Raw genomic sequence first — 25,238 nt, 5'->3', positions numbered from 1 at the left:
TTCATCACTCCTCGGTCTCCTGGTGAGACACCTGACGGGCAAACCTGGGGCGGCTAAAGAAAGCACGGATGACCCGGGCCAAGAGCTGGGCCAGGGCACAGAGGGTATGCCACGGGGGGGCAGGATCCAGGAGCTCTGGATCAGAGAGGAAGACCGAGTCCAGGCAGTGGGAGACTGGGGTTGGGGGAGGTGACGCTAGCCTGGCCCAGCCCCATACCGGAAGCGGCTCTGCTGCCCCTCGGGCCCACACGAGCGGCTGCAGGGACTCCAGGCTGAGCAGCGGCTCCAGGCGCAGTGGGCAGGCGGTGGGCAGGGCTGAGCCGTGCAGGAGAGGCGCCCAGCCCGGCAGGTGCAGGTGCGGCAGGCCTCCTGGTGCTGGCTGCCCGGGGCCCAGCTCTGGCCCTGGGCATCTGTACACTCGCAGTGCCCAGTCGGCACGCAGCCGCCGTCCTGCTCCAGGAAGCCTGCGGGGGAGGCAGCCCTCCAGAGCCGGGCCGGCACCCGGGGCCCACCGGCCTTCCCACTGAGCCGCTCTGACACGCCGCGGGCCCGGGGCCGCCCCTACCCTCCGAGCAGCGGCAACCCGGCTGGCAGGCCTGGCCGTCCTGACACACGATCCCCTCCTGGAGGTCTGAGCAGCGGCGGGGGCAACGGTTGGCACAGCTGACCATCTGCATGCCTGCTGGGCAGCCCTCCTCTGAGCAGACGGGGAGGACCTGAGTCAAGAGGGCTCTGAGCACAGGGGCTCAGAAACCCTCTGCCTGCCTGCCCGGGAACTGCTCTTACCTCCATGAAGCTATACTCCCATCCCTCTCCCCACATTGGTGCCCATGGAAACATAGGGCCTTGGGGAGACCCCTGGGATTGGGACGTTCTGCGTGACAGGGAGTCCCTCTTACCTACCTGGGGGTTCTCAGCACCTAGCCTGGCACCCACAAAATGTCGCTGAACTGGACTGAATTTGTGCATCTAAGAACATGCTCACCTACACAGCTCCTTTGTGTTCACCTGGGGGGCTATGAGGGTGGAAAGCCCTAGTGTAACCAAGGTCCATGGGGTCGGGGAGCTCAGAAGGACCAGTAAGGACCAATAAGGAGCCGAAGCTGGGAGGGGCGTGTCTGGAAGTGGCCGCCCACACCCCAGGAGCAGGTGCAGTCCTGATTGTAACCCTCAAATCCTCCGGAAATCTTGACCGGGCTGGGTGGTCTTTCAGGAGCTGGGGGGTGGGCAAAACTTCAAGAACAAGTTCTGGTGCAGGGTGGGGGCAGGCAGGGGCAAGCATTCTGGCAGCTCAGCCCTGGCCACAGCGAGTCCCTGTGCGCAGTACCCAGATCCCGCCATCGGACCCTGCGGGCCTCAGTTTTCTCTGCTGGCTACTGAGTGTCTCCGTCACAAGGTGTCGTGGGAGTTAAATTAGGGGTGGGATGGGGAGAGCTGTGCAGAGGGCAAAGGCCACCAGGGATGCGATGTCCCCACCATCATACCACAGGGCAAGGGATTGCAGAGCCGAGCGTGGTGCCTCTCCCCAACACAGGGGGCACCCCCGTTCTTGGGTGGGGGGCTTGAGCAGCTGCGACTCCTCAGGGATCGGCCCCCCCCACAGCTCCGGTCACACCAGGACCAGGGACTCCAGCGTGACCAGCCTCCAGGCACTGCGTGGCGGAGAGAAGGGCCACATGAGGGATGACCTAGCTCAGGCAGAGCCCCCCCCCCCCCCCCCGTGCACCAGGAGCCTGGGGCAGGGTCCCGGGCTAAGATGGAAGCGCCACAGAGGCCCTGGGACCAGGGAAGGGCCTGCGCTGGTCCTCAGCAGCCCTCCTCACCTGGGCAAGCCCGCAGGTTGCAGAAGCGGTTCTCCTGGTAAGCGGTAAGGATGTCGGGGCACCAGTGCCCACCGGGCCCTGGGGGACGGTAGGCCCGCAGACGGCGCTGCTGGCCCACCCCACAGCTTCGGGAGCAAGGTTCCCATGGGGCCCAGGCGGTCCAGGAACAGTTCCCAGCCACGCAGCCAGGGCTGGGGCACAGGGGCAGCTCTGCGGGCCGGGACAGGATGGAACGACGCGAGCTGGAGCCGGCCCTCACTCCCCCACCTCAGCCCAAGTGCAGAGCTCCTCATCCGCCGGGCCGGCCAGGTCCTTATCCAGACCTCTGGGGTCCCGTTTCGGATCTGATGCCGGCTGTTGTGAGGCTTCGGCAGCGAGGTCTCAGGGGGCCGTGCGTGGTCCCAGACTCACCGGGATGCTCAGGGATTTGGATGGGAATTGGGTGAGTGTTCAGTACACACACAAGTGAGGGTTTGCCGGTGTGGGCAGGGCCTGGAGGCCCCAACAGCTGCCCAGCCTGGCACAGAGCACCCCGGGTCCAGAGTCACACACGGATTCATGATTCCGTATCAGGCTGAGAACTCGGTATTTGCTTCAAGGGTATTAGATGTCGGGTTGGGAGGTTGGACATGGGTTCGGGTCAGAATGTGCTGCTGGAGGGAGGATGCTGGGCTTAGAGGGGATGGCCATGGTTCAGACACGGGTCAGGGTCAGAGGTCAAGACTGGAAGGCGCACCTGTGCAGGAGGGCAGGTTGCAAGGGCGCTCCTGTGACGCGTCCCCCCCGGTGCAGTTTGCCAGGCAGAGGCGAGTACGGCGGCGCCAAGCAGGGTGAGTGGGGTCTGTGCAGGTGCGAGAGCATGGGGACCACGGGGACCATGGGCCCCAGCTGCCTGCGGGGATAGAAGGGAGAAGCATCTCCTGCTGAGTCAACCCTGGGCTCCTGGCCTCCCAGGAAGCAGGGCTGGGGAGGGAGGAGGCTCTGGGCTTGTTTTCCCAAAGGGAGGCCACGTGCGAGGGGTACAGCCAGTCTGGGCTGGGACCCACGGAGTCTGGGCTACCTGGAAGGCTTGTCACGGGCTCCACTGTGGACCCTCCAGCCCCTGTGCCAAAGAAAAGCCCTGCTCAGAATGTTTCTGAGTCTGCAGTGCCCCAGGACCAAACCTGAGGCTGGTGGCCCAGTCCTAAACCCACCACTATCTGATTCAGCCCTTCCCTCCTGCTGGGTCTCCCATGGGCCCTCCAGGCCCCACACGCAGCCAGACTCGCCCTTCCCGCTTCCCTCACCTGGGCAGTCTGGGCTGGGGCAGTACTTGAGGTCCTGGCGGGGCCCACCGCAGCCCTGGCTGCCTGGAGCTGGGGAGGGCCGCACACACTGGCGGCTGCGGGTTTGGGTGCCCAGCCCACCACAAGACCGGGAGCATGGGCCCCATGGCCCCCAGGGACTGAAGCCATCGGCAGCCTTGGAGCAGTCCCCCACCGAGCAAAACAGCTGCCCATGCACACAGGAGCTGGGGAAAGGGCATGGGGGTGAGGGGCGGGCAGGACAGACCCTGAGAGAAAAAGGGGTGGGCAAGGGTATCCACCCCGAAGAGTGAAGGGACAGAGCCAAGGGTAGTCAGGCCGGGCAAGGGCAGGGCAGCCGGTGTCTCCCCCTCCCTTGGCTCCAAATCTCCCCCACTCTCGCCATCCCCTCACCAGTTCCTGCAGCCTGTACGAAGGCTCTGGCCTGAGCCCAACTCATCCCCAGGCCCAAGGGGCTGACCGCCCTCTCCCAGAACGGGGGGGCGAGCCGCAGGGTCAGCGCCGGCAGCTCCCAGCTCCCACAGCAGCGAGGCGGTGAGCACACAGGGGCACTCCTGGCGGGGCGGGAGCAGAGGGGAAGGTGCAATCGCCTAGGCCCGGTGCCCGCTCTCTGCACTGTGGCCCAGGCAGGCGGGGAGGAAGGCATGTGAGGCTGGCGGGGGGGTGCTCTGGGCCCCAGAAGAGCATTCCCTGGAGCAAGTGGGACCATTTACCTGAGTCAGGGCTGTGAACGGGAGAGACTAGTGGCCTATGAACTTGACCCGAAATGGCCAGTGGCTTTCCCGCATACAGCACTTAGCTAGGACCCAGGCAGGGTCAGCAGAGGCCCTTCCAGGGCGGGACTTGGAGGGAACACAGAGGCAGAAAGAGCCTCAGCCAGGAATCAGACACCTGGTCCCTAGTTTTACCGATAACTGTCTGCATGACTCGGTGTGTCCCTTTCCTTCCTTGCAGCTCACGCAGTGTCATCAGCTCTACGTCAAGCAGGTGGCTGCTCAGGCCCTTCTGGGCATGGCATTCTGGAGCTCTGGCTGGGCGCAGCCACCGGACACTGGCTTCGAGCTTAGGATTAAAGCCGGGGACAGAAACCCCCACGCACCTGGAGAGCTCCGCAGAGCACAGCTGGCACCTGCCTGTTGTCTGGACCCCAGAGCGGGAGACACGGAGTCCGGGGCAGAGTAAAGGTGAGGGTACGCTTCCCCACCGGGGTGCGGCAGGGAAAGGGGGCAGTGAGGACCCACAATTCCCGGCCGTGGCCTGAATGGCATGGGGAGCACTGGGCCTGGCAGGAAAGTGCTCTGGGGACAGGGGGGCACCTGGCCCTACGCCAGTCACGGGCGGGTCCACGCGGGAGCCCCCCATGGGAGCTGGCAGCCAGGGAGCCGCTGCTGGGGTCCCTGGGAAGACTGCAGTATCTCATGCGGAGGAGGAGCAGGAGGCAAGGCAAGGCCCCTGTTCCGGGGAACCGGCGACGTCACCCCAGCTGCCCGCTCGGGGAGCTCCACCTCTGCCTGACTGCCCTGGGCAGCCAAGGCCTCAGACAGCCTGGCAGGCCGAACGCTTGCCTGGGGTCACGTGAGGAAGTGGGGCGCTGTCCAGAGGACAGGGTCTGCAGGGCTGAGCAGCTGCGGGCGAGAGGGAGGAAAGGCAGGGGAGGGGAGGGAGGGCTTGGGCTCCTGGCTGAGAGGGTTCTGACCTGGACACAGGACAAGCGGTGCTGGAAGGTGCCCACGGGGCAGTGGCAGCCCTCCCTGCAGCCAGTGGAGAAGCAGCCCACCTGCCGAGTGACGTGGGCGCAGGAGAAGGGGCACCCCTCGCCGGGCGGGCACTCCTGGTACAGACGTCCAGCCGGGCAGCCTGCCGCTGGGGCAACACTTGCATCAGGGCCCGGCTCTGGCCTGTGCTGCCCGCGGGGGCTCCTTCGACACCCACCCTGCCACCTGCTTACTCGCCCCTGTGCCCGCCCTCCCATGGCTCCCCAGCTGTGCCCACGATATCCTCCCTGCGTTGTGCCCCTCAGGGCCAATGTCACACCCTCCCACAGGCTCCCCTCCCTGAATCTGGCTACTTCCTCCTCTGCTTGCCCACCACTGGCCCTGGGGGGAGGGCAGCCCACGGGGATGGATGGAAGAGGGCAAAGGCACCTTTGAGTCCGCGTCAAAGGCCAACGTGGGAATCCCACCTAAGTTAGAGCGTCAAGGCCGGAACCTGGGCTGGGGCTCACCTCTGCAGACCTGGGCGTGACAGGTGCGGCTCTGGCGGGCATGCCCAGGGCAGGGGGGCCGGGCACATCTCCGGGAGCGGAGCTGCTCCCCTCCTCCGCATGAGACACTGCAGTCTTCCCAGGGACCCCAGGAACCCCACACCCCAGGGCCGGGGCAGCCAGGCACCTCCCGGCACAGCAGGATGCCCTCCATACAGGTGCTGGGGACAGGGAAGGGGGCTTCAGAAGACAGGACCCCGGCCACCTCCCCCAAGGGCCCTACTGCCCGGCTCTGCAGCCCACTCCCCTCCCCCTGCTTCCCTGGGCTCACCAGTTGTCACAGGGCCCAGTCACCACCTCTCCGGGTTCCAGGCTCTCCCAGGAGCTGAGCCCAGGCCCTGCTGACCGGCTGTGGTTCTCAGGAATCCCTGAAGGCACGAGTGGGGGTGGGACTCCAGATAGCTCAGTGTGCCCCCCACCCTGAATCCCTCCTCCTACCCCACTGCCTTCTACCTCCCTCCCTCTCAGCCTTCACCCCATGGCGCCCCAGATCGTGGGCCTGGGAGATGGAAGCCCCAACCTGGGGCAGGCCCGGGATGCCATGGGATCCGCGGGACACGATGCCTGGAGCATCAGAGAGGACAGGTTGCCTGTTTCCATCCTGCCACTCCAGGCTGGGTCCCGCCGGCAGATGGGCAGAGGCCAGGCGGGCGGGCATTGCAGTGCTCGGGGGTCCTTGGGAGAGGGCAAAGGGAAGCACTGACCCATGGCTCCAGGCTGGTAGTGACAGCGGCAGCGGGCGGGAGGCACACAAAGGCCATCCTGGGACAGCTGGCCGGGGGGGCACCCACAGCTGGGCTGGCAGCCCGTCGGGCCTGGCTGGCACACACTCCCCGGAGACAGGTCCTGGCAGGAGCGGGGACAGGGCCACCCACAGGGGAGAAGACCCTGGCCATCCCCACAGGCTGTGGTGGGACAGAAGCAGAGAGGGTGAATGCTGAGCAGGGGCCCAGCCTGAAGGATCCCGGCATGCAGGTGACAAGCCCTCCTGCCACGCCCTCCACCTGCTTTGCCTTCCACCTTGCCCCAGGATTACAGGGTGAGTGATCTAAGGGCTGCCCCACGAAGGAAGTGACATGCATATGTATATTGGGGTTAAAAGTCAGAAGCCGTGTCTCCCTAGCCTTCTAAGGGACCCTCCCAGACTCTGCAGAAGCCCTCACCTGTGCATTGTGTGGCATTGTCTTGGCAGGGGCGACTCTGCCTGTAGCCCCCAGGGCACGGCCTGCCTCCTTCAGGGGTGGGGGGCCAGACACACTCCCGGCTCCAATGGGACTGCCCCAGGCACGGGTCACAGGGAGACCACAGTCCCCACGGGCTCCAGGCTCCATCCACTGTGCCAGGAAGACAGAATCACCTGCCCTAGGAGGCCTGGGAGGTGCCCAGCCTATTGAGATTTGAGCAGACTAGTGGGGGCATCTCACCTGGGCAGTCGGGGGGGCTGGGGCAGGTCTCCTTCTGATGCTGGGCCCCTGCCTCCCCTGCTTTACCAGGGCACGGGGTCCCCCCGTGCTGAGGAGCGGGGCAGGTGCAGGCCCTGGAGCGGGTCCTCGTCTGACCCCTGCAAGGCTGGGAGCACGCTGTCCACTCCGACCACGGACACCAGCCACCCGGCACTGCAAGGAACGATAGAAGGGCACTGGGGCGCAGGCGTCCCTTCCCCAGTCCCAGTCCTCTTGGTGATCTTGGCCACTTTTCCTTGCCTCCCTCCGAGCTGGGACACACATACCTGGGCAAGGCAGGTCTGTGCAGTTCAGCCTCCCCTCCGAGCAGGTGCTGGGCAGGGCATGAAGGCACATGAAGGAGAGCGGCAGCTCAGCCCTCCCCTGCCCTCCACGCGCACCCCTCCTAAGCTGCCTCTTCCCTTCCCCTTTACTCCAATGCCCCTGTTTCCTTTCAGGGTCTCAGATGCCCCCTGGCCATTCTCCAGAGCACCCAGACCCTGCTCTCTGTCCTATTCAGGGACCCCTCAGGTGTCCTGTCGTCTCTCTGCTTGTCGCTGGCTGGCGTGTCCTACTGGGGAAGGACCAGAGGTAGTCTGCTGCTGACCGGGGCCAGACAGTGAGGAGGAACACGGTGCCTGTTACCCCTCCTTCCCCTCCAAGCACACACCCAGCCTGCCATGTCTCCCAGAGGGCAGACACACAGAGCTGGCTGCCTCAGTTTCCCCACCGATCAGACAGGGGTGAGCATGCCTACCCGCATCTCCTTGGGGATCGTGGGAGTCTAACCTGCATCCGCTAAGACCCAGGAGAGCCCAGGTGCAGCCCGCCCTCACCCAGGCCCCTGCAGCCTCACCAGTAGTTGCAGCCGTCGGGCCTGGGCAGCCGAGCCCCCGGCCGGTGCTGCTCCCCGCTCAGCAGGTCCAGGCAGCCACAGTGGCCGGGCGGCACGCAGAAGGCCCCGTCGGCGCTCAGCACCTGGCCAGGAGGGCAGTAGCAGCCGGGCTGGCAGCGCCACACGCAGTGCTGGGGGGGCAGCAAGGGAGGGCTCGGGTCAGCAGAAGACAGGGCCGCGGGGGCAGGGAGGGGTGCTCTGGGGAGTCGCGCAGAGCCACGGGCAAACACGGAGGGAAGGAGGAGGCGGAGGGGTGCAGAGGCGGGAGGCGCTGAGCTCCCGTTCATAGTCATTATGTCCAAACACCGTTTCTGTTTCGTCTCTTCCCCAGGGCAGGAGTGGGGGTGGGGCGAGAGCCTGAGAAGGGCTGCCCTGGGGGGGTGAGGGGAGTGTCCTCCAAATGTGAGCCCTGTGGAGGGTTCCATGGGGGACCTGGCCAGTGCCTGGGAACCAAGGCATCTCCCAGACCTGCCCACAACGTAGGGAGCAGGGCAACAGAAAGCTGGCTTGGGGCATGGGGTCATTTGGGAAGGAGCTGGGGTCCCCTGAGGAAGCCAGGAGCCAGGCACCGGCCCTTCCTCCCTCCTGCTCACGCCGTGCGTGCGGCACCTCCCTGACCCCTCTTAGACGCCTGCGCTTGGGCATCCCTGATTCGGGTCAGCCTCCCCCCCACACTGCAAGCTCCGTGGTCAGGGACCCTGTGTGCGCGTGCCTCTGTCCCTCTCCATGGTGCTGGCCAGGCCTTCGGCGATCTCACCCTCCAGCACACCGACGTGTACACGCGTGCACACGTACCCTCAGACTCAGAGTCCACACACTGAAATGCTCGTGGTGTTTAAGATGATCTAATGGGATAATTCCCTCTTCCTAGGTGTTTATGTTCTTTTTGTAATACAATCTTTAAATTCAGAAAGGCCTGATGTAATGAACGCAAGGTTGCTGGGTGAGGCTCACTCCAGAGACTCTCCCTGGAACAAAGGGGAGCCAGCCTGGTGGGCACTAACGCCATCCCTCCCCACCAGTGCAAGGCTGCCCAGGCCCGAAGAGGTCATGACCCAAAGCCGTACCCTGCCCTCCTGTAAAGTGACCTTCGGGGCCAGAGGCAGGCGGGCATTCGTTCTGAGGGAGCCAGACTCACCACGAGGTCGTCACAGGAGCGAGGACAGGCAGGGCCACACGGGCTGTACTCCGCCCCCTCAATGGCGGCGCAGTCGGTCACTGGGGAAGGGGGTGGGAGGGGCTGAGAGCTATGTGGGTGGCCCACTCCGGCCCCGTCTCTCCAGAGTGCTCCTTGCCCCCTGTCCCCCGTTCCTGCCGGTACCTGGGCATGGCAGAGCCTGGCAGGCCTCTCCCTGGGCCCGAGGCCCCTCGCAGTAATCCCCCAGGCCCTGGGGTGGGGGCTGGTCGCAGGCTCGCATCCGGCTTCGCAGGCCTCCCCCACAGCTCCGGCTACAGCTGGACCAGGGCCCCCAAGGCCCCCAGCCCCCAGCTCCTGGGATGACAGCCGAGGAAGCAGTTGTCGGGGGGAGGGGTGTTGGCCACGGCTGGGGGCCAGCCGGTGCAAGGCAGCGCGTATCCCCAGAGCATGGAGGGCATGATCCTGGGCACCAGGGGACTCACGGTCACACCCTGGCAGGAGGCAGGGCTCCTCCTCAGCGTCGGGGCCTGGGCAAAGAGGAGTAGGCCAGGTTGGTGGGGATGGCAGCGCCAGGGCAGATGGGTCCGCGGTGGGGGGCCCCGAGCAGAAGCAGCGCCGGTGGCGACGGGCAGGCCCACAGGAAGCTGAGCACTCGCTCCATGGGGTCCAGGGTGACCATGTGGGCTGACCTGGGGTACACAGGAGGGAAAAGCAGAGCGGGGAGGGAGTGAGCGCAGGCTGGAGGCGCTGGCCTGGGTAGGGCGCCCCTCCTCCCTTCCCCCTACTCCGCCCAAGCTTTCCTCTCCTGGTAGGGAGCCTGCAGGGGGCACCGTCGGGGCGTGGGGGCCCCCTTCTCACCCTCCTCACAAGGCCAGGAGGTGCAGTGGGTGATAAGCCCAGAAACACAGGAGCTGGAAGAAAACAGCAGAAGGTCAGGGTGCTGTTGTAGGCTGAAGCGTGTTCCCGCAAATTCCTCCGTTGAAGCCCGAACACCCAGGATTTAGAACGTGACCTTGGAGACAAGGTCTTTACAGAGGTGATCGAGTTACAGTGAGGGCGCTAGGGTGGCCCTGGTCCAACATGACTGGTGTCCTTCTACAAAGGGGACATCTGGATTCAGCACGGACATGCACAGAGGGGGACGAAGTGAAGAGGGGGCCACAGGGAGAAGGCGGCCCCGTGAAGGCGGCATGCAGGGTTGCAGCCACAAGCCAGGGAACACCAAGGATCGCCAGCAACCACAGAAGAGAAGGGCCTGGAGCAGATTCTGCCCCACAGCCCTCAGCAGGAACCACCCCGTTGACACTCTGATCTTGGATTTCTAGCCTCCTGAAGTGTGAGAAGACATGCCCTGGGTCTGCTGTGGCACCCAACGGACAAAGACGGGTGGGAAGAGAAAGGATGGGCAGGAAGGGCGTGGGCAAGGGCCTCAGGGAGCTGGACAGCTGTGCCTGAGGGGCAAGGGGCAGCTCCACGGCCTCTGGAGGCCAGCATCCCTTGGTGCTGAGGGGGGACAGCGAGGTGCTCACAGGTCATGGCCAAGGGGGGGTAGGGGTCCTCACCAGTTCTCACAGAGATGAAGCACCACACTGCCCGGGGGATAAAGGCGTCCCCCATGAGCACAGGGGCAGTCCTGGAAGGGCACACACACGTTGTTCTGGAACCAAAAACCCTCTGTCATCTTCTGGATTCCAGGTGGGTCTGGCCCGGGCTGCTCCCCACAGTCAGAACCCAGCACCCCTTCCCAGGCTCCCACCCTCCAACCCCACCCATGCTCCTTCCACAAACAGCCCGTCTGCTCCCACTGCCACCATCAGGGAAATGCACACCAGCGGTTACAGGAGCAAAAGACCATCTCCAATTGCAGGACGTGAGACCGAACTGTCAAATGTCCATGGGATCAGCTAACAAAACATGCAACGTGCGATTCACAGAGCAACGATGTTTAAAACAAAATTCCACATTTCATCAAGAACATTTGAACTGATGAAATTATACACACAGGGAGTTTGGACAAAAGTTGCTAGTGTCTTAAATTTTAAAAAACTGCCATCCAGCAGCACATGATTCAAAGCCAAGTGTACCGAGGTGTGGGCCAGGCCCTGGGAGGCATGTCAGCCTTTTACAGACTCCAATGACTAGGCACATTATTACCCCAATTTGACGAATGAAGAAACTGAGGCACAAGACTACGCAGCCCAACGTCACTGAGCTCCTAGTAGAAGAGTCTGATTTGAACTCAGACCCCACGGGATTCTGGCCCCTTGCCCACACCCTAGGCTTGAGTGGCACTTTTGTAAGCCCTCCCCACCACCCACAAGCTTCTGTCCAGATTCCATGGCCCCCACCTCATTTCCCAGCCTGGGTCTCACTGCCTTCCAACAGCAACACCGCCTCCAGCTCTCCACACGCTGCAATCTCCAACAGTCCGATCAGGATCACCTCCTCCGGGAAGCCCGCTGCCCCTGACCCAGCCCCTGCCAGACTGCATCCCAAGCTCCACAATATGCAAAGCTCACTTCCCGTGTAAGATGGTTATATCTTCATTCTAGGTGCTCTGGGTCTGGTCTCCCCAGACTAGAGGCTCCTCGAGGGCAGAGTCTACTTTTTCCCCATGGCATAGCCCCCCTAAGACTGAGCAGCCAAGGTGCTCAATAAATAACTAATGATAACGTAAGAGAATAGAGCGCTCAAGTAGGCATGGATCATAAAGGTCTTCTAGACTGATCACCATTTCACAAATGGGAAAGGAGAGGCTCATGGAAGCACGGATATGACTCACGCAGGGTCACCTGCTGACTGTTGGCAGAGCTGAGCCGTGATCCCTGAGTTCAGTGCTTTTTCCTCAACTCCGAAGCCCCATGCCCTTGGTTCCGCCCCTCCCAAGGAGGTCAGGTCAGGGAAGACACGCACCAGCAGGAGCGTCCCAGAAGGGCAGTAACAGCCGGGGTGGCAGGTCTGGTCTGTCCCTTGCGGGTCACTGAGCTCCGCACAGGAGGCAGGGCCCTGGGCGCAGTCCAGCCACCGCTTGCCCTTGGGACACATGCCAGGCACGGGCCCTGGGGACATAGAAATTGACAGCCCAGCCCAGGCTCTGCCCTGGGCTCCCAACCCAGGAGCGGCCTCAGCTCTAGTGTGGCCGGGGGGGCGGTCATCACGGCAGCTTGGGGACAGGGGCCCCTGCGGTGACAGGGAGGGGTTGACAAGGCTCTGGGCTGGGCGAGATGATTATTGAGGGTCGGGGCGCAGCGGAGAGGTGGGCACAGCCCTCACCTGCGCAGGGCCGCCGCCCGCAGGCCGAGAACTCCATAGGGTCATTGAGGCCACCGCCTCGGGTGCGGTTCCGGTAGCCGCCGCCGCAGGGCACGGAGCACGGGGACCAGGGGCCCCACTCCCCACCAGGACCTGGGGTGGCAGCCGGGTCACTGCGGGCCCTACCTCCCACACCCACCACACCCCTGTCCTCCACTCAGACACCCTCGGGCACCACCCCCCTTCTCACACCTGCAACGCTGCAGGAGGCCTCACTCCTCGGCCTGGAGCGGGGCTGGCCTCCACGGAGGACCCCTCTTGGGAATGGCTCTCGGGGCCCTCTGGGGACACTTCCTGGCATCTTTTAGGGTAGGCCCTTGCACCTCTCTTGGGGTCTGGGGGGAGTGACTGGGGGTGTTCCTGGCTCCTCTCTGGAGGATTCTGAGGGCCTCGGTCCCAGCTCTCACCCCGACAGGGCCGCAGGCTGCAGAACTCGGCCTCCATGCTGGGGCCCTGGCACGGAGCACCCCCAAAGGCAGCTGGGGGCGCAGTGCCCGCCCGGAAGCGCCGCCGAATGCCCACGTCACAGCTGCGGCTGCAGAGACTCCATGGGGTCCAGGGGCTCCAGCCACAGGCCACTGGCGGGGTGGGGGTGGGGCGGGACACAGCGGGTGTGAAGCCAGGTCAAGTGGTCCCTGGTCCCCAGCTTCTCCGGGGCACCATCAACACCCCAGGGGATGACCTGGAGGGGCCAGCATCCTCTATGGTCCCTGAGGACACACCACTGCGGATTCCTGGGCGTCGGGGGTACCTGGGCAGGGCTCCGAGGTGCACACCATCTCACCGGACACACAGGTACTGCAGAGAACCCATCGGGGCCACAGTCAGGCCCTGCCCGCGGAGCTCTGGGCACCTGTCCCCAGGGGCACACGGCCAGCGCCACCGCACCCAGCGCACAGAAGAGAAACCCGAGGGAGGGTCTAGAAAGTAAAGCAAGTCGCCCCGCGTCCCCCTCGAGCTTCATGAGGTGACTGAGGTTCTCATCCGGACCCTCCCACCCAGCCCCCACCCCGCCGTGGGCTCCCTGACGCCCCCAGCACCGTGCTGTCCTTCCTCCCTCACTCTGGTCAAGAAGTCACCTTTACATACTTTCATTCTGTTCGTATTTATTACAGTTTGGAAAGGACTTCGAACGGCTCCTCAGGGCCGGGTACGAGGGATTTAGAAGGAGTAGACCCTAGCCTATGTCTCTTGGGAAGAACTGTGTACTTTTCTTTCCTTTTACTTTTCTCCAGTGCTTTAAAGCCCCCCCTACCCCGCTCAAATACGTGGAAATTCCAGAAAAAGAATCTGAGAGAGAAAAAGCAAAAGGGAAAGGGGACGGGGGAAAGGAAGCATGAGGCGGGGACTGGGGGGCAGGGGATAGGGAAGAAAAAAGAAGAGGAACATGTAGAATGGAGACAAGGAAAGGTGAGAAAACAAAAATGTGGGAAGAACAAGGGGGAGGGCGCCCCCTGCTGGCAGGACCCGGCATCAGCGTCAAGGTTTTTGAGCCGAAATCCAGTGGATCCCGGGTAGGGAAGCACAGCCAGGAAAGGGAGCAGAGGTGACTAGAAGGGGAGGCTAGAAGACCCTCACCGGCCCCTACTTCCTTCACCAATCACCGCACCTATCTGAGCCTCAGTCTCCCCACGGACGCCCAGCCCGGTGACCAGGCAGCCCCTCACTCGCTTTGGTATTCCCGGGGCCCAGGCCTGGCACCACGGAGACGAACGGACCCCCGGGGTGTGTGTCCACGCCTGTCCACCCTTGGGGCCACCGAGCCCCTCCCCCACCGTCGCCGGAGGCTGGGGCCTACCAGTTGTTGCAGGAGTCCAGCCGAGCCCGTGCTCCCGGGGCGTAGAGCTGCCCCTGCACCTGGCAGGGGCACCGAGTGCGGGGCCAGCAGCTGGCGTTGTGCAGGAAGAGGCCGGCGGGGCAGGCACAGCCGGGGGCGCAGAAGCTGGTGCACTCTACCCCAGGGTCCTGAGCCAGGCACAGCTGAGGGCAGGGGCCCCCGTCCCGCTGGCACTGCTCTGCTGAGCGGAACACCATGTCCCCCGGGCACTGGGCTGGACGGGAAGACAGGGCGGGTCTCAGCGTGGGCGGGAGGGAAGGGCCAGGAGAGGGAGGGGCGAGAGGAGGCTGCATGCAGGGGACTGGCAAGCAGGACCGAGAAGCCGGACGAAGCCCCCTCCCACTCTCCCTCCTTTGCAGGTTCGCTCCAGTGCCCAGAAGGTTGCCAGTAAAGATTCATGGCTTTGTCTAACTTTAACACAAATGTCCTTTTATTTTTTTATTTTTTAAGATTTATTTTTATTTGAAGGGGGTGGGGGGCAGAGAAAGAGGGAGAGAGAATCTTAAGCAGACTCCGTGCTAAGCTCGGAGCCCGACACGGGGCTCGACCCCAGGACCCTGAGATCAGGGCCTGAAACCAAGAGTCGGACGCTTAACTGACTGCACTATCCAGGCACCCCAACACAAATATCCTTGAAAGTAGAGCAGTCACTGGGCCAGGGCGGGGGGCGGGGGCTCAAAGGAGAAAGGCGAGGTAGACGGGGCCAGGGGCTTCTAAAGATGGGCCAGCTCTGCTTTTCGCAATTACTGCAGTGAGTGGTTCTGTGGTTCTGTGGTTCTCAGCCACGTGCCTGGGAAGGAGACCTTGGGCAGGCAGGGGCAAAGAGCCTGAGCCTCGGGCCACAGTCTGTGCCTGGTGCCCAGGGTACAGGAGCCAGAGGAGGGAGACGAGGACGTTCGGCAGCCTCTTAGCTCAGGGTCTGGCCTGTCCTGGAGCCAGAGGGCAGTGATGTGGGAAGGTGGGGTGAAGAGAGGTCTGCATCCCCAGAGGCTGGCTGGGCATGGCTGAGTAGAGAAGGGCAGGGGTTGGGAGGGAGGCTGGCACCTGTGCAGGGCTGCGTGTTGCAATCCCTGGTCTGGCTGTGAGGCCCCTGGCACTCGGGGTCCCCGGGAGTAACGCCAGAGCAGCTGCGCCCGCGTATCTGGATGCCTCCATCACAGGGGGCCGAGCAGGCCGACCAGGGAGCCCACAGACCCCAGGCGCTTGGCACTGTCAGGAAGAGCCAAGTCCATCATCATGGACGCGGGCAAAGGTGTGGGCAGGGGGTGCGGCGCAGGAGGGCCGGGGCTGTGTGGTGTGCGGGGTCTGAACTAGTTTCAGCTACATCCACACGGCCAGGGCTGTCCCAAACATCCCCCAGGCTAGGCCCACCCTGTTCATCACAGGCTGGGGGCGGAGGAGAAGCTTCGGGATAACAGGTCTGCTCTAGCCCCCTGCCCCCTCCCCGCCCCAGGTGTTTAGAACGGGTCATTCTTCCCCTTTGCTCCTTAACCCATCCTAGTGCCCAGGGCGCTCCAGGGGCAGAGGGGGGCGTACCTGGGCACACAGGGGGGCTGCAGGGCTCCTCCTGGGTGGCCTCTCCTGGGCAGGATGTGTCCCCGGGGCTGGGGCAGAGCCGGGAACGACGGCGCCAACCGGGGCCTCCTCCGACGGTAAGGCAGCTCCGGGAGCAGGGGGACCAGGGCACCCAGGGGGTCCAGCCCAGCGCCTCTGGAGGGGAAAAGGGCAGGCCTTCCGCACAGGGGTCCTGGCAGAGCCGGGAGGCTTGGGAGGCCGGGTCGGGCCTGAGAAGCTATGGGGGCCAGGGAAGGACTTGTGAAGACGGGGAGTGCGGTCTCTGGGCTCAGGCTCGGCCTCTGCCCCTCTGGGACCCCCACCCCTGGGCCCAGGTCTCACTCTCAAAGAACGGCCTCCTGCTCAGCCAAGCTCCAGCTCAGGCTGCACCCCCATCTGTGGCCCTGCTGGCACTTCACATCCCCTACCCACCCTCACATTGTCCCCCAGCTCAACTCTTCCAGAGTCTTCTAAACACCTGTCCTTCGTTCAGCTTCAATGCTGGAAACCCAAGCCCCCACAGAGACCTGTCAATCAGACACCTGTGAGTGCCCCAGCAGCCATGCTCCACTGCCCCCTTCTTCTCACCCCTGCTGGGAGAGCCTGGCCCAGACCCCAGGGACCCCATTCTCACCTCCGTCGCGCCCACCTGCTCTGCAGTCTCTGCTGCACCTGCTCTCCTGAGGGGACCCCGGGCAGTGGAAGAGGGAAACAGTCTGGACTCCTTCGTCTGGCGTCTCTGTTCTGATTGCCCACCCCAGCCTCACACTCGGCCAACAGAACCAGCTTCACCCCTGCTCTCAGACACCCTGTTCCCCCAAGACCAGCCTGCTCATGGCACCCCGGCTGTCTATGTGGGAGGAGGATGCCGCCTGGGCCCCACCCTCTGTCTTGTCCCCGACAAAGCCCCTGGCACCAAGGCTCCTTCTTGGACTGGAAGGCCGCACTGACCACCATGCAGGTGACCAGTGGCCCCGTCAATCCTGCTGTGTTCCTAGGGCGGCAGTTGGGAGGAGGGAGGCAGGCACGGGGGTCGGGGGGTGGGTAGCAGGCTCCTGCATCCTGGCTCCTGAATGTACCTGTCCCGCACTCCACGTGGCAGGCCTGCAGCTCCTGACTGTCGCCTTCACACGGGGCGCCCCCAGAAGCAGCCGGAGGGTTGGAAGGGGATCTGGGGGGAGAGGCAGCCTGAGCATCCCCGCTCCTCTCCCTGCTTTCACCCGTCTTCCTTGTTTGCCTGTCCTCCAACCACCACCCTCCCTCCACCACCTCCTTCCCTTCCTTCTCCCATATTCCTTCCCCACCCCCCACCAATGGCTCCATCCTGCACACCTTCCCCTCCCCCCCATGGCCCCATCCTGCACACCTTCCCTTCCCCACCCCCCACCAATGGCTCCATCCTGCACACCTGAACCTGGCCCTCACTCCAGAGCCACAGGAGCGGTCACAGGGACCCCAGGAGGACCAGGCTGACCAGCCACAGGGCACGGGGCAGTCCTCTGGTTCGCACAGCAGGGCCCCCTTCTCACACATGCTGCGGGGGAGGGGGAGGCAGAGGAGGTCAGGACTGGCTGGTCCCCTGACCCAGGTCCTCCCCACCAGAGCAGACACCCTCACCAGCGGCTGCAGTTGTCCAGGAGGAAGGGCATCCCCGGCTGCTTCAGCTCTTCACCCACGAGGCAAGGGCACTCAGAGAGGGGCAGGCAGTGAGCATCATGGAGGAGGAGCCCAGGGGGGCAGCGGCATCCTGGGGTGTAGGCAGGAGGGCCCTCAGCCCCAAGTATGGGGCAGCGGGGAGGGGAGGCTGGGGACCAAGGGCCGGCGAGCACCCCACGCTCCCCCGAGGGCCCTGCCCGCCGCACTCCTGCTTCCTGGGGGTGCCTCACCCTCCAGACAGTGCCCGCTGCAGCTTCTGTTGGCCTCAGGATCCAAGCAGGAGGGCGGACACGGGGCCACCAGCCCCTTCCGGCACAGCTCAGCACTAACATGCACACGGCCCAGCCCACAGTCTGGTGGGAGAGGGACACTAGGTGGGGTGGGTACAGGAGGCCCGGTGACCTTCCCCCACAGCCCCACCCCCGCAGGGCTCCACCCTTGGATGCCCCCGCCCAGCCCAGCTCCCTTACCTGTGTCCCCTGTGCAGGGGTGCAGGGCGCACGGTGCCCCCTCGTGGGAGGCCCCGGGGCAGGGGGCACCACCGTTCTTGGGCGGGGGGTCCACACAGCTCCTCTGGCGACTCCGATGGCCACCGCCACAGGAGACGCTGCAGGGCCCCCAGGCCCCCCACACAGCCCACGCCCCAGCCACTGTGAGGGAAGAAAGAATGGAGGTGGACCAGGTCAGCCCAAAGATACGCAGACTGTGCCAGAGAGAGCAAGGCAGCAGAGCAGAGAGGAGTCTGGACAGTGGCCAGCTACGTGGCCTAGGGCAGCACCACGGGGACTCCCGTGGTGATGGGTGAGCTTCCTCTCCTGTCCCAGGAAACCTCCCCTAGGTGGGTGGACCTGAGCAAAGAGCTCTAGGTGCCTCCCAGGATAAAGGCTCTGGTCCCTCGGAAAGGGCTGGGACAGTGGGACTCCTGGGGCAGGGCGCCTCCTGGTGGCAGCAGACAGAAACCAGGTTAGGAGGCCGGGTGTGGTGCAGGAAGCCCCTCTGCAATGCAGAGGCAAGGCGGGGACTACTCCCTCGGATCTACAGAACAAAAGGGCGACAGGTCTTGTGCACAGCTACTAACACCCTCACTCTGAAGTGGGACCCGCTCTGCTGCTCTAGTTCCCACACTCGAGGTTAGGGACCCGTCCAGAACCACTCAGGCAGGAAAAGGGAAAAGGGCAGGGCCAGGGGCAGGCTTCCCGATTAGCCTTCCGGACGCACAAGGCTGGGACATCAGAAGGGGCTGGCCTCCTAGAGTCCCAGAGAGGAGCCTGGACCCTGGGGTCCCCAGGAGAGCAAGGGCATCCCCCTGGTGTGGGTCTTGGACGGGAGCCCACGGCAGGTGTTCCCACCCCGGGGTCCTGAGGAGGCCTGGGTGCCGGTTACCTGGGCAGGCCTGCACGAAGCAGGGCTGACTGCGGAGCCTGTCGGACGGGCAGTTGCCCCCAGGCAGGGGAGGCCGCAGCAGGTCCCGGCGCTGGAAGGCGAGGCCCGGCCCACAGGTGCGGCTGCAGAGGCTCCAGCCAGACCAGGGCGTCAGCCCACAGTCCACTGCAGGGGGACGGGGAGGCGGGACTCAGAGGGGGCTCACGCAGGAGCGGGGCCCTCGGAGGTGTCCCCTGGCCAGGCACGTACCACAGCCGTCCTCATCAGAGCCGTCCTGGCAGTCCGGCCGCAGGTCACAGCGCCGCTCAGCCGGCAGGCACTCCCCACTACCGCAGCTCAGCTGGCTCGGGGAGCAGAGGGCTCGCGAGGCCGGCAGCCCGGGCAGGGCCGTGGTGGGCACCGTGAAGGGCACAGGGCTCGCTACCCGTGAGGTCGGGGGCAGGGAGCCACGTCAGTGATTCCTGACCCGATGATAAACTGAGCCCCTTCAACCTCAGGCCAAGAGCAGAGCGGCTTGTTGACCAGAGGTCCGGCCTCTCCTTTCTCCTGAAGCTTCCCACACCCCGGGCAGCCTTCTCTCTACTCTGTGTGGATGAGACCCGGGGGTCTGTGCTCACTACAGGTTCTCATACGGTCTCTCTGCTTGCTAAGGGCTCTGAGTGTCCAGAGAGAGATTGAACTGTCTAGAAGAACAGTTCCTTCCCTAGGATACCCTCTTCTTGAATGGGTGCTCCCAGGGGTGCCCCTTCCCTGATTGAGAGGCTAGGCTTGGAGCATAGTAATCTACTTTCGATGGATGGATGGATGGATGGGTGAGGCATGATGGATGGGGTGGCTGAATGAATGCTGGAAGGCTGGCTGGAGGAGGGATGGGTGAATGGAGGGTGGGTAGATATATGGATGGGTAGATGGATGGATTAATGGATAGTTAGAGGAATCCACTCAAAGATCAGACAGGGTTTGTGGAACAGGCTAGGACCTGAGACCTGTCCCATTTGCCCCCTTGACCATCCCCAAAGACACACACATTCCTGGCTGTTTTACCCACTCAGTTTCTTTCCACTCTCTGCTACCCCCAGCCTCCCACAGTTCCTTCCCAGATGAGGTAGGACTAGGGGGTGGAGACGTCCCCAAACCTAAAGCCCTCTGGCCACTGCCACCCACATGACTTCAAACCCTCCAGGGCGCCCTGAGGGCCCCCTGCTTACCACAGTGCCTCTCGTCGGAGCCGTCCAGACAGTCCTCCCTCCCGTCACACAGCTGCCCGGGCTCCACACATCCCAGCACCTCACAGGGCACCTGGCCTGGGCTGCACCTTGCCGGGGGGAAGGGCTCCGGGGCGACGCTCTGGGCTGTGGGCACCACCACAGCCGGCTGATGGGACACCTGCCCACGGTGTCCTCCCTCCCTCGGCCCCCAACCTCCCTCCTCCTGACTGGTGTGCCCCCACCTCCTGCCTCTCTTGGGACCATGGAAAAGTCATGAGCTGCCTCAGGAGGCGTGGTCCTAGGTCCTTCTACAACCCTGACCTCAAGCTGTGTGATCTTGAGCCAAGTGGCTAACCCCCTGGGGCCTCTGTTTCTCCAACAGGGACGTTGTTGGGATGAACAGGCTTAGAAGGCAGAAGACCACGGAATCTTACCAGCAGGGGCCACTGGGGTCACCTGGGATATTGGGGTGGTGGTCACGGTCTGCACAGATTCCCCAGGACTCAAGTGAGGAGGCTCGGAGGCTAGGGCCTGAGTCGCTGGTCCCTTCCCTGCGGGTGCAGGAGGGAGAGGGGTGAGGCCCACCAGCTCCCCTTCCGAGAGATGAAGCAGACACAGGCTCTCGGAAGGGCATCCAGGCTCTGGGTGGTGCAGGGTGAGGACAGACCATACCCCACCTCCTGAGGGGCTTCAGACCACAGATGAAGGGGGATTCCGCAGTCCAAGGAGCACAAGAGGGTTTTACATGAAAGTAGAAAAGAGCTTAGTTTGGAGCTGAGATAGACACTTGGGGCAGCTTCCAAGTCAAAGGGACAGTACTGTGTTTAAGGCCCCGCACCCGACAACTTCCTGGCAGCTACAGTGAAAAGGGATTTGAGACTCTTCTTTGCCAACAAGAGATGAATGTTAAAAGACAGCCGTTCTTCTAGAAGCAGATTTAGAATGACATTAGAATTCATCCCACAGTCTGCATGTTATGGACTCTAGTGATGGTACAAGTTGCTTCCTCTGCTTTTTACAAAAGAACAGCCCACTCCTCCCCCACCTCGCTCTGGGACAGCTCTCCTCGGGCTAACGCGCAGGTGACAGATCAGGCAGCCGCAGGGAGCTCCTTCCTCGTCCAGTTTAGGATCTTGCTAACTTGGTGACCCCATCCTCCCTGTCATTTGCTGCCAGCAAGCCCTTCCGAAAGGGGTGCCTGGCTGCATTCATGGGTGAGCGGAGGGACCGCAGGTAGGGCCAGGCAGCATTCCACAGCCCCAGGGAGACCTGTCCCGGCCAGGGACCTGGGGAAGGCAGCCATACCGCAGGGCCCAGGCTCGGCCCTGGGAGCCAGCCTGGGGCATCCAACCCTGGAATCCAGGAGGGTGGGCGGGGGCAGGATTTGGCCAAGGAGGCCATGGGGACCAGGTCTTCCTCCTGGAGGCCACCCTGCTCCACTGAGGGATGTCAGGGGTCAGCAGGAGACTGACCGCTGAGATGTAATGGTCCCTCACCCTGCGGGCTGGGGACGGGGGGCCTGGAGTTTGTGCACATACCTGTGGGGGGTATGGATGACCCTCGCGAGGGATGCCAGTGTTCGGCCTCCGCCAGAGCCTGTGGAGGGAGGAGGGCTCAGCCTGGGCCCCAAGGGCAGTGCTGCCTGGCGACTAGGCACCCACCTCTCATTCCCATTGAGATGCGCCTGGGTCCCACGGCCCCTCCGCTGTCCTCAAAGTGCAGGGTAGAGCTGGGGAGTGGAGCCCCACTGCCCTGCACACCTCCGGGCTGGACACCCCAGGTACTGGGAGCTCAGGGGCTCTTCTCACTGCCTCACCTAGGATTCTGCTTCAGCTCCTGCCCCCCAAAACCCCTGTCTTCCCCTGGCATCCACACACGTGGGCCTCAGCACTATGATCACTCTCCCCTCTGGGTTCCTGACCAGGCTCTTCTCCAGAGGGAGTGTCTACCCCTCAGCTCCACATTACAGAACTCCCTCATCTTTCTAGCCTTTTCCAGGAAGCCTCTGGGGACCCCAGGGACAAATAGGGCTCTTCCCAGCTCTGAGCGCCTGAGGCCCTGGTGCCAGCCCTGTGGGCGTAACTTCACTACCCAGTGGTGAAGACCTCTCCGATCTCCCAAACTCCTCCAGCACAGGCATCTGCCTGGGGCCTCTCTGCCCCTCTGGCCTCCAGCTGCCCATCCAGTACCGGGCTGGCCCCCAGAAGTCTCACGGGCTGAGGCAGACTACAAGAGCTGACCAGGGACGCACAGAGAGGCAATGCTGGCTGAAGGCGTGAAGAGAGGGTGGAAGACGGCGGGGCAAGCGAACATGGCTGCTGAGGCCCCGGGGCCGGGGCTCCCCATGCCCTGCAGCTCCCCACTCACCTCTGTGGGCTGGGGGGGCAGCTGTCCAGGCTGGGTGGACGAGAGCACTGGGGTCCTGGCTGTGGACCAGACTCTGAGAAGACAAATCATCAAGGACTCCAGGGGCTCTCCCAACCTCAGAGCAGCACCCCCCAGCCCCCGGCAGGGCGGTCAGTGCCCTCTCTGGGTGGGCCCAGCGCAGGGCAGGGCTGGGGCACTGGAAGGGCACTGCCCGCTAAGACTACATGAAGTGGACACTATCCCAGTGGTTTTCAGTGTATTAACCCCCCTGGAGGGCTTGTAAAGCAGATTTCTGTTACAGGCTCAAGGGTCTGTCTCAGTAGGTCTGAGCTGGGGCCTGAGAATCTGCATTGCTCACAACATCCAGGGGATGCTGATGCTGCTGGTCCAGGGGCCACATTTTGAGAACCACTAACCTCCAGACTCTAGAAAAGGGCATCACATCCGAGCATCCCATGGTGGGAGGGGCCTCCCGCCACGGGCACCTCAGGGCTGAAGGTGGCTCAGGGCATCTCTCACAGGCCGGCCCCTCCAAGGCGAAGCTGGGCAGCAGGGCACCCCATACCTGTCAGTGGCTGCGGGCAGGGGCACGCAGCCCTCCTCGTCGGAGCCATCCTCACAGTCCTTCACCCCGTCGCACGGCTCCCCCCGCGGAGCACACTCACCACCGGCACAGCGGTGCCCGCCCCCCGGGCACGGGGGCACCGCCAGCGGGGACACTGCTGGGAGGGGATGGCTGAGGGCTCCCGTCGGCCCCCCCCCGCGCCGCCCCTCCCTCCCCCAGCCCGCCGGTACCTGGCTCACAGCCCAGCAGCTCCACCTGCAGGGAGATGCCGCGGCGGCCCTGGGGCCACACCCGGACGTGCTGTGCCTGCACCATCCGGCCAAAGGTCTGCACTGTGGGGGCCCCGTCCTCCCGGTTCCTAGGGGAAAGCTGCAGAGACGGGGCTGCCCGTTCACCGGGCCCGGGGCCGGCCTTTTCTCCAGGCGGCCTCCCCTGACCGCGCTGAGTGGGCCCGCCCAATTCAAGCCCCCCAAACTTCAAGGCACCTGCTCTCCTGGCATGACTCATCAGGATCCCTCAAGGCTGTGGGTTCTGGCCCTGGTGCCCCAAGGGCAGGGGCCGGGTTGTGCCCATTCGTGTATCCCCAGAGACAGAACTCAGCATAAATACATGGTTCCTCCTGCTTCGGGAGGCTTGTCTCCCTGGGGAGGCTACAAACCCGTAAGGGCAGGGCTGTGTCCCAGCTGCTCTTGACGTGGTCCCTACGATCCTCAATGAACTTGATGTCCCCTTACTCCCCTCCCCCCCCAGAGCTTTGCACACCTGCCTTGCACCTCAGCCACTGTGATAGCTTCTGATGCCCTTTTGACAGCCCGTTCCTGACAGGTGTCCAACAGGCCTCTAAGGTAGGAATGTCCCTCGGGGAGACTGGAAGGCGCTCGGGGACAAAGACAGTGGTGGGCCACTGGCCCAGGAGGCTCGGGCAGCCGTACCTTGGCTGGGGGCAGGATACCAGGCAGGATATCGGTATAGTTATGCCAGTGTAGACCATCGCTGCTGAACTGGAGCAAGGCCGAGGACCCAGCCCCCTGCACCATGATGCCTGGGGGGTGGGGCAGGGGTCCGAGCTGAAAGAGTGAGCCCCACCCCCAGCCCACCATCACCGCCCAGTCCTCCGGCCCCCGCCCCCACTGCACTGACCAGTGAGGTTCCGGGGCAGCAGCAGGTCCAGCAGCAGGTAGGGGGGCCGGGTGTGCTACTGAGTGCTCCGACCCGGATAGCCAGGCCCCTTGGTGGGAGCCCCCAGGAGGGCAGCCTGGGTGGGGGGCTCCAGCTTCAGGCTTCCCTCGGGGAGTCGGGCCAGGCCCAGCGGGGAATAGCAGGGGTCTGAGTGCAGAGGAGCGAGGGGCTGGAGTGGGAGAAGAGCAGACGGTGGCAGGAGCCTACCAGGGGTACAGTCAGGAGGTCACCAGGGGAGCTGAGGCATGCCAAGGGCCCCACGTTGACCTTGACCCGGGATGGAAGGGTGGTCCAGAGAGGGCAGTCAGACCAGCAACTTGAGCCAGGATGACTTCCAGATCCTTAGGATAACTGTCCTCCCATGGAAGGCGGGGGTAAATCCCAGTGAGCCAGCCTGCCTCCCCTCCTGGCTGGGTGACCCCTGGGCAATGTCCACTCTCCGTTTCACGACAGCTCGTGGCCCTCACCTCCAGGCGGAGGCAGAACGTAGGTGACCAGAGGGGGTCCGATCTGGGCACTGAAGGCTGGAGAGGGGGCAGGAGTGGCCAGGGGGCGGGCCGTCTGGTTCTCTCCTGTGTAGGGAAACTCAGGGTTCAGGAAGGAGAGACTTGCAGATAGGCTCACACTGGCCCCTGCCCTGGCACCCAGGTCTCTCCCCACTTCTTGGAGCACTTTCTCTCCCAGGACTTCCCGGGAGCCCCCAAAACAACCTCCCAGCTGGGAAAGGTCTGTCCTCCTTCCCTTGGCATGAGCTGACGGTTTCCACTTCCACTGAATATTTAGAGAACGTAGAATAAAACCACCAGTCTGAAATCACTTCAGGTCTACTGTTGCTAATAGGGGACTTTTGTGGGCACTATATAAGGGTATCTCTGGATGGAAGCAGGGTTGGGGTCTAGCTCCCACTTGCCAACTAACTTGTACAGTGAACAACCTGTACAACTGTGTATGCTGGCTCTCCTCTAACCTCAGCTGCCTGTAGGTACACTTTACAGATAAGGAATCTGGACCCATAAACACGTCAGTTTTCAAGTCTTTGTATTTTCCTGTTTCATTTATTTATTTTTATTTTTTTAAAAGATTTTATTTATTTATTTGACAGAGATAGACAGAGATAGTGACAGACAGCATGAGTGGGGAGGAGAGGGAGAAGCAGGCTCCCTGCTGAGCAGGGGCCAGGACCCTGGGATCATGACCTGAGCCAGACGCAGATGCTCAACCAACTGAGCCACCCAGGTGCCCCTTGCTGTTTCATTTATAACTCGGTTTCCTCTTTAAAAAGTTCAACTTTAGGCACCTGAATGGCTCAGTC

The 25,238-nt window shown here is 63.5% G+C and overlaps 1 protein-coding gene across 1 annotated transcript in view; it reads right to left on the bottom strand.

Moving 5' to 3' along the window:
• LOC118554778 (SCO-spondin-like) overlaps positions 1-25,238 on the bottom strand; it is a 53,553-nt gene that overhangs the window by 9,233 nt on the left and 19,082 nt on the right. The window contains 44 exon segments of the mRNA XM_078059837.1: positions 218-464; positions 566-697; positions 1,485-1,652; positions 1,824-2,033; positions 2,560-2,715; positions 2,884-2,925; positions 3,110-3,333; positions 3,521-3,681; positions 4,824-4,990; positions 5,352-5,551; positions 5,662-5,758; positions 6,095-6,295; positions 6,554-6,724; positions 6,815-7,006; positions 7,120-7,166; positions 7,689-7,858; positions 8,866-8,945; positions 9,049-9,219; positions 9,348-9,554; positions 9,724-9,776; positions 10,428-10,522; positions 11,779-11,924; positions 12,139-12,270; positions 12,585-12,755; positions 12,929-12,975; positions 13,976-14,228; positions 15,059-15,223; positions 15,551-15,724; positions 16,648-16,739; positions 16,977-17,102; positions 17,186-17,315; positions 17,455-17,577; positions 17,695-17,874; positions 18,608-18,772; positions 18,857-19,027; positions 19,816-19,959; positions 20,250-20,366; positions 21,354-21,411; positions 22,183-22,333; positions 22,676-22,904; positions 22,978-23,116; positions 23,680-23,789; positions 23,888-24,073; positions 24,394-24,498. Coding sequence (XP_077915963.1) covers positions 218-464; positions 566-697; positions 1,485-1,652; positions 1,824-2,033; positions 2,560-2,715; positions 2,884-2,925; positions 3,110-3,333; positions 3,521-3,681; positions 4,824-4,990; positions 5,352-5,551; positions 5,662-5,758; positions 6,095-6,295; positions 6,554-6,724; positions 6,815-7,006; positions 7,120-7,166; positions 7,689-7,858; positions 8,866-8,945; positions 9,049-9,219; positions 9,348-9,554; positions 9,724-9,776; positions 10,428-10,522; positions 11,779-11,924; positions 12,139-12,270; positions 12,585-12,755; positions 12,929-12,975; positions 13,976-14,228; positions 15,059-15,223; positions 15,551-15,724; positions 16,648-16,739; positions 16,977-17,102; positions 17,186-17,315; positions 17,455-17,577; positions 17,695-17,874; positions 18,608-18,772; positions 18,857-19,027; positions 19,816-19,959; positions 20,250-20,366; positions 21,354-21,411; positions 22,183-22,333; positions 22,676-22,904; positions 22,978-23,116; positions 23,680-23,789; positions 23,888-24,073; positions 24,394-24,498 — 6,505 coding nt within the window.

This window comes from Halichoerus grypus, chromosome 12, assembly GCF_964656455.1.
Source record: "Halichoerus grypus chromosome 12, mHalGry1.hap1.1, whole genome shotgun sequence".
Classification (NCBI taxonomy): domain Eukaryota; kingdom Metazoa; phylum Chordata; class Mammalia; order Carnivora; family Phocidae; genus Halichoerus; species Halichoerus grypus.
This window is presented reverse-complemented; position numbering and strand designations above follow the sequence as displayed.